Source organism: Archocentrus centrarchus, chromosome 9 (genome assembly GCF_007364275.1).
Source record: "Archocentrus centrarchus isolate MPI-CPG fArcCen1 chromosome 9, fArcCen1, whole genome shotgun sequence".
NCBI lineage: Eukaryota > Metazoa > Chordata > Actinopteri > Cichliformes > Cichlidae > Archocentrus > Archocentrus centrarchus.
The window spans coordinates 10556096-10570238 of record NC_044354.1 but is presented as its reverse complement, the minus strand read 5'-3'; the positions used below and the strand labels follow the sequence as shown (position 1 = coordinate 10570238).

The 14143-nt window shown below is 38.7% G+C and overlaps 1 protein-coding gene across 1 annotated transcript in view; it reads left to right on the top strand.

The window, feature by feature from the left end:
• The window catches only part of grid2 (glutamate receptor, ionotropic, delta 2), a 540691-nt gene that overhangs the window by 380624 nt on the left and 145924 nt on the right, over window positions 1-14143 (top strand). Inside the window, exon 8 of the mRNA XM_030736912.1 lies at window positions 3561-3680. Within this exon, the coding sequence (XP_030592772.1) occupies window positions 3561-3680 (120 nt within the window). The remainder of the gene's footprint in view (window positions 1-3560; window positions 3681-14143) is intronic.

The following is a 14143-nucleotide window of genomic DNA, read 5'->3' as shown; positions in this document are numbered from 1 at the left end:
TCTTGAATGTCTCAAAGAGAACTACAAACAACACACCTTTAGTTTCTGTTGTATACAGGTAGAGAACATGGACATAGCACTATGCGTGGACTTGGCTTGGCGCTTCCTCCAGAATAAGCCCATTGTAATCAAAAATATGTGACAGGGAGGACACAGAAATGACCAAAGGAATGACAGAGGGATGAGGACAGGTGTTTCCTGACTTGTGGAGAACTGTATAAAGAAACTAAGAAAAAGCATAGCTGTTAAAAAATGGTCCATTAGTACCTTAATACCTGGCAAAAAACGATTCAGATAAAAACCCAATATTAAATTAAAATAAACAGTATAATTAATTTCCTCAACTCAAATGTTTATTGTTTTCCTCCATATGGTTTAAAAAAATTGAATCAGGGTAATGCCAAAACAACAGACACAATGTGCAGAAGTGTATGAAGTATAAGACACAATGAGCCATTTTAAAATAACAAAAGTAATAATATGAGCAGTGGATAAATGATGATTTATGCTGTAATACCAATACTATAATCCTTCCAATACTGGATTTTTATTTGAAGTTTGAAGTATCTCAAGGACCCAAAGTCACAAAATCTCTTTTTATTTTGTTTGTTTTTTGCTGTTCTTGTTTGTTTTTTAAACCTTCCATCTATTTCATCAGTCTCCTTCAGTGCTCTGTAGGTGTGTATACTATAGAAAGCTCAGAAATATTTTATTTAAATAAATGAATAACAATAATAATGTTATGAATTATTCTTAATCTCTTTGCCAAAATGTTCCTTTTGTGTGAGATTTATAGCTGAGGCTTCCTGTGGACTAACTTAACTGTACTGTGAAAGTAAAGAAAAAAATCTTACTATTTATAGATATGCCTCACATCTTTTATTGGTGCAAAAATATATTTCTTACACTTTTCTTTTAGATATAACGTACTTGCATTTCAAGGCACAGTTCTCATTATGTGACTTAGGCACTATTGTTCTTTTGTTGAAACCGCAAGATGCAGTCACTGCTAAATTCATATACGTTGTCGTCACTTGTGACTGAAGAATGAGAATGGAGAAGGGCCTAAAAAAATCTGCCACTTTTTGTATCGTTCTTATCACATCAAAATCCAATTTTTAATTCAATACATTCACTGAAAGCGTTCTAGTTCTGAGCTCAGTTGACAAACTAGCAAACCAAGTGATCGTACATTCAAAGGACTACAATAAAAAAAAAAGTAAATCCACCAATCAGCAAGATCTCCTCAGTTCCTGCATAGTTGCCCTTTGGCAGATAGAGGACTTCATTCTGCAGTTGTGATTTCAGGAATCTCAACATTTCACCTTGAAGTTTAGTGTGGGTTTGGCAACACTTTAATCACTGTTAAATCCAATTGGATCAATGCCCCCTGTTTTGATATCAATAAAAAAAAAAAAAAAACTACTTCAGGGATGGCAGTTTGACTGAATGATGAAGCCAAGTGAAATGCTAATTTAGGATTAGTGTCAGACAATAATAAATGCGGTGCAATGGCTTTCATATCTATCTCTGCATTTCACCTTGCGATCAGGCAGGAGTTTGGCAACACTTTCATCAGCCAGCCCCGGCTGCTAAACCAACCCTGATGACTGTCTCAGCAGAGCTCTGTTAAAGAGCCCTAAGCAGTAATAGAGTTGATTTCAACAGCCTGGCATCAGTTCCATTTTGCACTGTATCAGCAGTGTTCTTTACTTGCTGTGCGTGCCTGTGTGTTTAATCAGTGTTTTGGTATGTGGGGCCAATATGGTAATGATAAATACTAATTTGCAGCTGTTGATGAGGAGCTCTATTGATGTTGTTGTCTAGTGTTCATTGACAAATTCAGAGAGGAGAATAAATGCTGCTGTTACACTGATCCCCAAAGTCTGAAGTGAGTGTTTGTGTTTGTACTTAAAAGCCTATGTATTGCCTGATATATTTCCACCTTTGAGTTTCTGTAACTCAAGCTGTTAAGGTTTAGGACTCATTTTAAAATTTTATTGATCACATTTAAGTTATTGTCAGGCCTGTGATTCAGTCCCTACATCTCCAGCAGCACCTGGGAGAAGTCTAAGCTTAACTAGTTTCAATTTATTTCGCTGTTACTATAACAGGCATACTCTGTTACTTTCATCTTAGTTCTGCCAAGCAGCCAAACATTGGAAAAAATAATACCATTCAGGTCTTTTTTTTTTAATTCACTGCTTTTTACTCATACTCTCTAATAGACCATCTTTTACATCAGGTTTCTTTAAAAAAAAATACCAATTATGATATGGCGTCATTACATAAATAATTATTAAAAGGATGAGGTCATGGCCTGTGGTCCATGTCATTGCTTACATGTTCAGAGCCTTGTTGGTGCATTTATTTTTACTTCCCTAAAATATAAACAACTGCTGCTTTCTCCAGTAAAATAAATTAAATATTCTGTAATCCTGAAAAAGAAAATGCTTACTTTAGATGGTGGGCTGCGTGCCCACAGGTCTGGAAGAAAACAGGCTTGATTACTGCTTACAGAAGCAGTAATCTTCTGTGCTGCTGTGGGCATATCAGAAGTACAACATACTTAATGACTAACAGAAGCCCACCTATAAAAAATAATGTTATTTACAAACTCTTTACCTTGCTGGCATATAGTGCTCAAAGAAGACAGAAGCTGTTACAATGTTCTCTTAAGTTCAATCACTGTGTTCTATAATTTCATGTTACAAATTAATATATTTATATATTATTGTAAAGGCTTTATCACGGTTACCTGTCTGTGAAAGGTCAACTTAACAAATCTCAATTCTAATGTCTATAATTTTAATTCTGATTAATATTAACAGAAGCTGAAGTTAGTAACATGGTTTGAGCTGTTTTCAGAGTTTTTCCTCTGAGTGTGTTACATACCAGCAGCTTGAGACAACAAAGAGCATGTCCTTTCAGTCCTTCTGTGAAATTTTCCAGTGCATGAGAGTTGCATGTATTTGTACATGTGGCACAACTGCAGTAACTTAAGTCCTAATAATTATCCCTCATATTGACACAGGATCAGTAAGGGTGTAACAGAAAATGACATTGTATATTTCTCTGCTGAAAGGTGGCCTGTCAGCAGAGGCACGGTGTATTTGCTACAGATTTATAATGTTTTGATCCATTTGCCAAAGGTTACTAAACTGTATGTAGGTGGACTGGAAGGTTTCTTCTCCTACTGTCACAGTAACTGTGAAAGAAATACTGCAGAGATCAGAAAATCATGAGAGACCACACACATTAGATGTCATTGTCGAATCTCACACACAGTACATATGATTGTGATGATATGGATGTGATGTGAAAATCATACATGTGTCAGAAAAAAAAAAACCCAATTAGTTTTTCAGGATTTGCAGGGAGAATTAGGGGGAAAAAAGTTGCACAACTGATGAAAGCTGACATCAATATAGTGATGAGATTCATAATCACAGTTACTGTGACTGAGATGAAAATAACCACAGTCCAGTGATCAATTTTGTGCAAAGGACAATAATTGTAAAATAAACCAAAACTAATAGAAGAAAATCTTTTCCTCACAGTTCGGGGTGAGTGGCCTGACCAGTTTCTTGGAGTTCACTGACAATGGCACCAACCCCAATATCTTCTTTGAAATCCTGGGCACAAATTATGGAGAAGACAGAGGACGAGGAGTCAGTAGGGTAAGTAGTTAAAACAGAACCTCTGTGTGGCATTCTACTGTGGGTGAATGAGGTTAATTTTCTCAAATGCGTAGAGTGGATTTGCATAATTCCTGGGTTTACTGGGGAATTCCATTGCACCTACTCCCAAAATGATTTCATCTCATATTTATACAGGTATATCTTCATTTTGCCTGTCACCCCTATGGCAACACAGAGTCCTACTACTCTTCTGTATTTGCACTATATACATGTTCTTTCTTTCTTTCTTTCTTAATGACAGAGAAAATCATTTTTTGTGTCTGGTTGCTTGTTCATTTTTTGTGTTTTCTGTCCACCCGTTGGGTAAAGCATCACCACTGCAGCTCACCTCCCCTTCAATAAAGCATGGTGTTAATTGGATTCATTAGAAGCATCTTCAAGTGCTATTTGGTAATGATACGTGCATAATGAATTTTAACAGGCCTCATAAAAGACAGCCACACACACACATATTCATAACATTGTTTGTTCATTGATTGTGTGTGTGTGTGTGTGTGTGTGTGTGTGTGTGTGTGTGTGTGTGTGTGTGTGTGTGTGTGTGTGTGTGTGTGTGTGTGCGCGCGCACGCGCTTTTTTGACAAAAGATGCTGTACATTCAAATCTGGGATGTAAATTTTTTAAGGTGATTATATCAGCAGGCAAGCACTCTTAAGTGAAAAAAGGCTTCTCTGATAAATAAATGACTTGGTTTTGGTGGACTGTGGGATAGATAGACATATTATTATATGCATAATACTGGTAATTTTCTACTAGACAGGGAAAGAAATGGTGTGAAGAGGCTCGGTCCATATACTTGTGAGCAATACGCTTATACAAACAGCGCACAAAAATAAGATGCCCTCAAACACATATGCAGTATGTCTGTCCTCCATACCAGAGGGATCTCTTCACAGATAACAGTGATCTGTGATTATGGATAATGTGGTGAGACACCAACATAACACAGCATGCCATCACAGACAACATTAATCTTTAAAGCACAGGATAATTACATTAAGGCACAATTCCCTAATCACAGAGCATAATTACTTCTTAGGGAATTAAAGCACTTGTTATACAGTATTCCTGCCACAGTATCCCTTAATTCTCTGAGCATTTGTTCATTTGTCATTGGGATTCAATTAAATTCATACATGGCATAAAAAAGGCTAAAGCAAGGCTGATATCCTGCTCAGAGGGTCTGGATAGTGACTTTCTTTAGCAGCTGAACTGAGCCTTTCCAAATCACGTGGAGTCCGCTTAAATGGTGTTTACACTCAGCATCTAACCTTCAGTAAAAGCATGGTAATGATAGTGTGTCAGGCTGGAGAAAAGATTACTGAAAATATTCAACCCCACCGCTCAAAGAAAGCCAGAGGAAAAGTCCTGCCTGAGCCTTTGTGTGAATAAATCCACGGAGAGGAAAAGCTATAAAAGAAATTAATACCCTGGGTTATCAGCAGAAAGAATTATCACCCGCGCATCAATCATTCCATTAGTCGTAGTCCCTGAATGTGTACAGTAATTAGAGAAGTTTTACCAATGCACGCTAATTGTGATGAAGACCAAGAGTTATTTCACCTATCTCCTCTGCATTGTGTGCTTAATAAAAAAGAAGAAGAAGAAGAAGAAAAAACACAATAAATTTAAAATTATGAAAATAACTTGTTTCTCTCACTCAGGTCAACGTACTGTATTTCTTATGTAATGTTTGCTTAAGTGATATTTAGTTCTGGAGTCATTTGCAAATTAAAATGAACACATCACCATTATGCAGTGAAGATGTCTACCTAATGTTTCCAAAGTTGGAATCTCATAGGTTCATGGTGCTATCTCCCTAAATAAACTTTCCCAGCACTTATAATAACTACTATTACTAATAAAAATACTACAAATGATTGTTAATTAAGGAGTGGTAGCCTAGGGGAGAAGAAGAGGGTACATCACTGAGAGAACCCTGATTCACTGTGCCCCCCCCCCCCCCCCCCACCCCCCACCCCCCACCCCCCCTCCGTTGCTCCCCGGGCACCTTCTGGCTGCCCCCTGCTCCATGTTTTGTCTATTTCTTGTTAGAAAGTCCAACGACACATATTCAAGGACAGTCTGTTCCCATTGTGTTTTGGATGGGATCTTATCTGTTATCCAGTTCAGAAGGATACATTTCCTGGCACAGAATGTAAGCATCCTATATAGTTGTTTTCCACAGTTCTCCTTAAGGCTGTTATTTGTAACTCCCAGTAGCATATGCATTGGATTACATTCGATACTAATGGAAAAGATCTTGTCCAATTCTTTTTTTATACAAAACCAGAATTGTTGTATTTTCTTACATGACCAAAGACAGTGAGTTAAATCTCCCACTTCTGTCTTACACGTAGGGCAAAGCGGAGAGAGGTCTGGGTTAAATCGATGACGTAGATAGGGGGATATATGAGCTCGATGCAGAATTTTGAGTTGAATAGCTTTAACCCTATTACAAACACTCAAATATGCGTTTCACTGCATGTATATGTATGTGACAAATAAAGCTCTTTCTTTCTAATAGAAATATTATATTTGTCACCAAACATCCAGTTTTTTGCATGGTTAAAAAAACTGGGACATGTTAAACAGCAGCCATCAGGTATAGCTGTAAGAAAGAGCCTGACTCTAAAATTCTCAATCCAAGGTGGTGTTTTTACAAAAGAAATAATAACGGCAGGGTAAAAATAGCCATGAAATGAAAGGAGCAGAAACAGTTTCTTTCATTTGTACAAATTACAGATAAAGTTCCTCTGTTTCGTAGACTCTGGATCATTTGCACTCCAGTGCAAACACAGAAACGGATTGACTCTTTTAGAAGCTTTTGTAAAAGCTTTGTCATACCGTATGTTTTCTGAAAAGAAGATTCGTGAAACTCAATGAGCACAAGTGTTCTCTTCACTTGTTGCAGCATTTTAACATGTTTATTTAACATCCATTAAAGTCACCAGACTTTAGGGGATGTTAAGGATGTACTTGAAATGTGATTCTTAGCATTCCAACTTTTGTTCAGTTACTGTATTTATGATTTATTCTGTGGTTATTTTGTGTTTTGACACATTTCTAGATGCAGAAGTGACATGACATCCCCCATTAAAAAAAAAAAAGAAGAAAATCTAACTCTTGAGCCAAATGCAATTACCATTGGTTATTTTCCAAATTAATTATAGATCTCCCTTTTCCGCGCTTCATCTTTAGAACCTATACATTAATCATCTCATATGAAGTTAAATGTGTTTTTCTTGTACCTGAGCACGATTATGCATTAATGATTTCTCAGTTTTTCACAATGCTCCTCAAAGAGCATTGTGTGTCATTCTGACCAAACCAAACCATTAACAATACATGCTTACTCCCCTAATTATGCTATTACCACTGCACTCATGTGAGAATACCACTTAAATCACCTTTCTTTTCTATCCTCCCTTACAGTTTCTTTTCGAGCGTTCATGTGCCTGCTCAGTTTCAGTAATAACTGACATGCTGTCTTTTTTTTATTTTTTCATCGTTGTCATTTTTTTTCCCACCAATCCGCTTTCACTTTATCCCCATCATACTTCACACATATGGATACAGTCATCGAGGGATAATAATAATAGCAAATACCTGAGATCAGTCATAATTATTACCTCTACACTCTGGTAGAATTGGATTTTTGCTCCATTACCTTCAGTTTCTATACACAGGAGCCTATATATCTCTCTATATATACATCTACAAGCATTCCAGGCTCCAGTGATCTCTTACATAGAGACGACAAGACTGCCACGTGTAATTGCTTCGTTAGCTATCTGCTACATCTTAAATGACTTCAGAGAGAAAAACGGCATCAAGTACTTTAAAACAGGCACAATAAAAAAAAAAAGGCTTGTGGCTAACTGAGGAGATAAGAAGGGAGGAGGTTTAGATTTGAAGAAAAGAGAGATAAAATGAAACAAGATGAACAGCAAGAGAGACAGATAGAAAGGAGATAGATGACCTAATCCTTTCAGATCCCATGCAATAGATAGAAACAGCGGCTCAGGTCGTAATAGAGTCACAATCATTATACTTTTACTCTCACAGACGCCCATGCTCTCCTTTCACTCGCACAGCAGCACATATTCTCCATCTTTTGGAGGAGAGATTGAAATATTCTCCCTCTTTATGAGAATCAGTGGCCTGCAAACTGCAGTGTTCCTAAATTGAGGTCACTTCAATTATCATCTCCAGTCTTATCTGACATATGTGGTAAGTTATGTTAAGTGACTTAAGAGAGTCATGGGACCCTGGGAGCCTCTTCGCAGTCCTGCCATGATGTGAAAAACATTCTCCACCATTACATGTTTTAAATGATTGAAAGGCATTTTTCTTTTATGCGATCGCTTAATGCGCGCACAAAGTCAAATACCCTTAATAGCTGCAGTCAGTTGGGAACGCATGCAAGCCCATCCACACACACATACATTTGCATAAATATTCTGACATGTTTGAAAATGTTCCGCTAACCCTTTTTTCTTTTTGCATAACAATTTATGTCAGTCTGTATGACATGACATGAATGTGTGACATAGAGGGGTGTAGGGTTTCCTCTCATTTAGCAGAAAGTTTTGCTGCTAAAAAAAAAAAAAAGAAAGAAAGAAACTGGGAACTAAGTTCCAAGCAGGGTTAATTATTGCCGAAACAGTTTTTTGATAAAGCTAAGCCACAGTTACACACACACACACACACACACACACACACACGCACACACACACACACACACACACACACACACACACACACACACACACACACACACACACACACACACACACACAAATCTCTCTCTCTCTCACTCTTTTTTTTTTCTTCATAAAATATATCAGAAAATAAAAGCTCTCCACAGACACATGTATTAACCTTCGGATCAGGATGCAAAATGTGAATCAAGCTTCTATGTAGTCACCTTGTGGGAACAACAGTAGTGTAATTTTATTCTGAACACCTGTCCCAGATACATTTTTACCTCTGTACCACTACAGTAAGCAAAAACATGTCAGTAGTACAGACTAATATCTTGTGGGTTTTCTCTGTTTGGATGTTCACACTGGCCTGTCCCATCAGGAATCCTCCATATATCACCCATTGAAATAGTTTTTACTGAATTGAGACATCAAACTGTTGTTAACTGTTTTGTCACCTTTAACCTCAGCCACCTTTAACCACCATTAAGTGTTATGTGTAACATGTTCTCCATCTTAGTTATGATAGCATGCTAGCTTGTGCTAAACATACTGAATGCAACATGTGAAGCTACTGCACTATTTGTTGAAGGACGCCTGAATGTAATGTCATGCAATTTCACAGCATCATTTAACATTTAACAGTTGTTTGACTGTTCACCTGAAGAAAAAGAAATACATACACAGAAAAGCACACCTCTGAAGAGCATTTAAGGTAGTAGTTTAAATTGGTAATTTAGTCTTAAATAGGCATATGCAGCTTAGCTCAGGCAGAACCAAAATCCTAAGTAAGACCTTCAGCCCAGATCAAGATTCCTGATGATATCAAATACATTATAGTTGATAACACAGAAATAGGCATAATAAAATGTTTAATTAATTCAGATTATTCACGCACAGTATGTACAGCAGCGCTTCAGATTATCTCTGATTATGGAACACAGTTGAAAGGCAACAGCCTTAAAGGGCAAGTTACCAAACTCTGTGGATGAGTGGCAGCACCATTGGGATTGATTGTCAGAAGTGTATGAAAAGGTGCAGGGTGAGGCAAAGAAGGTAATGGTAAAACAGAGAGAGGGCAGAGTGATTGGTGTAAAAACAAAATTGTGATCGGCATTATGAAGTCAGAGAGTAAAGTTAGAAGAGAAGTAAAGTCAAATTTATAAATAAATCACAGCGAGATAGAAAGCTGGTCTGGGTGGAAACATGCAGTGTTGTGTTAAGTGAAGGGTGGAAGATAGTGATAGAGGGAAACGTCTCCAAGGAGAAAAATCTCTATTTTCCTCATTTTTTCCATCTTATTAGGTAGATTTGCATGAATCTTTATTCAGCGTGTCCCCCCCCACCTCCAGGCCAGGTGGGAGATTGCAGAAATGATGGAAAGAGGAAGCTGTAAAAGATGCATGAGTGAAAGAAAGATGGAAAAGGGCATGGAAACAGGAGGAAAAGACTTGGGAGCACAAGCATGGAGAGAGAGAGTGTCATTGATTTGTCCTGCTTGCAGGGTCCTTCCTCTCCAATGCCCTCTTCTTCGGTTTTCTCAACTGATAGCATTGTGTATATGCATCCATATATCTGTGTATGACTTCCTTTGCCTTGTATATTGTTCTTGCATTTTGTGTGTGCTCTATGCGCTATGCCGTATTGCAGTGTGGAATGACAGAACCTGGATAAGCAAACAAAAAAACAATGTTGTGATTTGACAAAAGTTCTTCAGTATGTTTCAGGTGACACTAGTGGACATCCACACTTTTTCAGCATTAAGGAAGCTAGAATTTCATCATAGCAATTTTAAGTATTATTGAATAAGTAATTTAAACATGAATATGGAGCTGCCGGGCAGGAGGAAAAGAGAAAGACTTCAAAGGAGGTTCAGGGATGTAGTGAAAAAGACATGCAGAGGATTGGTGTGACAGAAGAGGATGCTAGGGATACGGTGAGATGGAGCTAGATGATCCACTGTAGCAACCCCTAAAGGGAGGAACAGAAAGAATAAGTAATTTTAAGAATATTGGACCAGCTCATTAACCCCTAGAGCAGGGATCCTCAAATCCAGGCCTCGAGGTCCGGTGTCCTGCAGGTTTTAGATATCTCTGCTTCAACACACCTGAGTCAAATATACAAGTTATTAGCAGGACTCTGGAGAACTTGACTGCATACTGAGGAGGTAATTCAGCCATTTGATTCAGGTGTGTTGGATCAGGGACACATCTAAAAGCTGCAGGACACAGGACCTCGAGGCCAGGATTTGAGGATCCCTGCCCTAGCGAATATTTGAAGGTATATTTGAGTTTGCACAACCAGTCTGCATGTGTTTTGTGGACTTGAAGAAGGCATTTGATCACATCCCTCAGGGGATCCTGTGGGGGTGGTTGAGTGCTTTGGGGGTATGGCGTATTAGTTCCTGTACAGCCACAGCGAGAGCTTTGTCCATGTTGCCAGTAGTAAGTCAGACCCATTCCCAGTTGGTGTTGGACTCTGCTAGGGCTGCCTTTGCACTTCAGTTTTTTTATGGACAGAATTTCTAGACGCAGTCAAGTGGTAAAAGGTTTCCACTTTGTGATCCCATGATCTCGTCTCTGCTTTTTGTAGTGGGAGGAGAATTAGCACCTCCAAGTCTGACACCATGGTTCTCAGCTGGAAAAGGGTGAAGTGCCCACTCAAGGTTAGGGACGAGTTGCTGCTCCAAGTGGAGGAGTTTAAGTATCTCAGAATCTTATTCTCAAGTGAGAGAGAGGGAGCGTGGAGCAGGAGATTGACTGACAGATTGATGCCGTGTCTGCAGCGACACTCTACCAATCTGTTGTGGTGAAGAGAGCTGAGCGTGAAAGCAAAGCTGTCAATTTATTGATTGATCTACATTCCTACCCTCACCTATGGCCACGAGCTCTGGATTGTGACCGAAGCAGTTCATGGATACAAGCAGCAGAAATGAGCTTCCTCTGAATGTTGGCTGGGTTCTCCCTTAGCAATAGGGTGAGGAGTTTGAGGGTTTGAGGATTTGATTTGTGAGGGAGTATTGCCACTACTCGTCAACATTGAAAGGAACAGGTTGAGGCAGTTCAGGAATCTGACTAGGATGCGTTCTGGGCACCTCCTAGGTGAGAAGTTCTGGGCATGTCCTACCAGGAAGAGGCCCCAGGGCATACCCAGTACATGCTGGAGAGATTGCATCTCTTGGCTGCTTCGGAACGCCTCATTGTCCCCTTGGATGTGCTGGAGGAGGTGGCCTGGGAGAGATCTGGGCATCTCTGCTTACACTGGTACCCTTGTGACTCAGGTCCTGATAAGTGGTAGAAAATGGATAGATGGATAATTTTAGAACATCATATTTAAAAATTTTAAGAGATATTAAAACATAAGATTTTTAAAAATATATAATTCAAATTAACATTCATATTTCAAGCCTTAACAGTTCATCACTGAAATCACTCAGCACTAATGTCAAATTGGCCGTTACCACACAAAGATTATATAACAGCAAAGGTTCTATGTAATATGACTGAGCTGAGTTGTGTCTGATTAAAAACATAGAATTTTGTGAGAAGGAAGTTAAAATATCCTGTTCAGTACAAATTTTGCACACTGAAGACACGAGAAGCCTAGCACAAATAGTAGAAGCGCAGAAAACCTGTGTGCCCCCAAGAAATGGTGAATTATTAAATATAGATAAAGAAAAAAAAAAAAAATGTTACTTTAACAGAGAGTTAGCTTAACCTTAACAGCTAGGTCCAGTGATAGCATACACCATGTGATCAGCCTGGTTCTCAAACTAAAGGTGCCAGTTAACGCTTAAATGTACTGTAGAAGAAATTATTTCTATTTTGACTCATTTGTCGTCATGTTTTGTCATAGGCTTATGTTGCTTTTAAAGCTCAGATACATTAAACTGATATTGATCTTCTCATTTAACTCCCTGTGAGGTAAAATGCTGAAGTATTCCTTTAAGTCTTCTGTTCTCATTCTTATCACCTATTCTGTCCTTTTCCCAAAGTGTGGCCAAGGCAGGAGCACAGCAGATCATTTTTTTCAACCTTTGTGGTAACAGCTTTTACCCTTGTGAACTCATGAATACTTGAGTATTTGCAGGCTTCCTCTGTGGGCTGATGGATGTCTTCCATTTGTTTTAGCTGGAAGGTCGTGTCAGTCATGAGTTAACACACACACACACACACTGACCAGCAAGTTATATTCCGGGTGACCACAGCACAATGGACACTGGATGCTAAATGAAGCTGACGAAGTGCCTCTGGTGTCCTTGGATCAGTCTAAGTTTGGCACTGCATGTGAATATTATCCATGTATGCGCTTGTGACTCAATAGCATTCTCAAAAAAAAAAACATAGAGAGAGGCAGAATGAAGAGTGGGGTAGAGAAAAATAAGAGAATCAGATAAGTGAGGCAAATAAATGTGAAAATACAGAGTGGGAGACAGCATTTTTAACTATTACTTGCTGTCAAACAAACCCCATTGGGAAATTCATTGTGGTGCCAAACAAAAACATCCGTTGTGTAAACAGTATGGGTAACACCAAACACTAGCCCGACAGCCACTCTTCTGCTTTTCTGTTTGTTGAGACAAGCCAGGAGAAGTTTTATTCCCCAGGTACTCAGCTGTCAATCCTGTCTCATGTCTCCTCCAAGACAGATTCTGTGTTGTGACATAGGGAATCTGAGCATAAGCACACTGATTTTTAAGAAAATGCTACAACTGTAATAGGTGGCTGCATATACTGAGGTTCCACTGTGTATTATCGTTTAAAGAATTCCAGAGTTGATGTACTGAAGCAGCTCCCAGAATTTTAAGGAAAGACAGAAAGCAAGCACAAAAGAAGGGATAAAAGAACGACAGTGTTATTGTGTGTGCATTATAAAAGTTTTACATTCTGCTCCATACCTATTTCTGGAATACTGAAGGCACTGTTGTCTCTATAAACCCTTACTCCTGGAAAAAAAAAAAAAAACATACAGAGGAGTAGTGAAAAAAAGACAGGATTAAATATCTCTGACGTCAGAACCCTTCACCAAACCCTATCCCGTTTTATTTGCTCCCCCACTGTGCTGTAATGAAGTATGAAATGTCCTTGTCTCCATATGAGCATGAGTTGTCTCTTTATAAACCATATATACCATCTACAAGACAAGTCTCGTAGATGGGCAAGATATACACAGCTATGAACAGCGATACATCTTTAAATTTGTTTGCTTACAAAATAAAAGTAGTCAGAAGTCTTTAGATTAATTGTGTTATTCTGCAGTGTACTGCAGTGTTCATCTGCCACTGAGGCACAGAGATCACTGTCAAATTGTGGATGTTATGTTATTAATATAAGAAATATAGCAGGGAGTGGGGAAGAAAAGGTTAAACTGAGGTGTCTGGGCGGATGGAAGAATAACAGGTCAGCAAGGCGTGAGCAACATGTAAAATTGTGAGAGGATAAGAGGACGGTTATATGAACAATGGAGAAGAAAAAAAAACACAAAAACAAAATGCAGCCATGTTTTGCCCTCAAGCTAATGTTTTTTAGCCGAAGAGATGTCAGGATGGATGAGAATGGCAAGAGAGTGATGGATGGACAGGGTGAAAGTGGAGTAGGGAAATGAGGTGGGTTATCAGTCCTTGGGTTAATCTTTGCTATGTAGTGGATGGATGGATTGATGGATGGATAAATGGATTGACAGGATCGGGAGGAGATATAAGGGGGGAGGCCTAATTGCCTGTGACCTGGTTGTAAACAT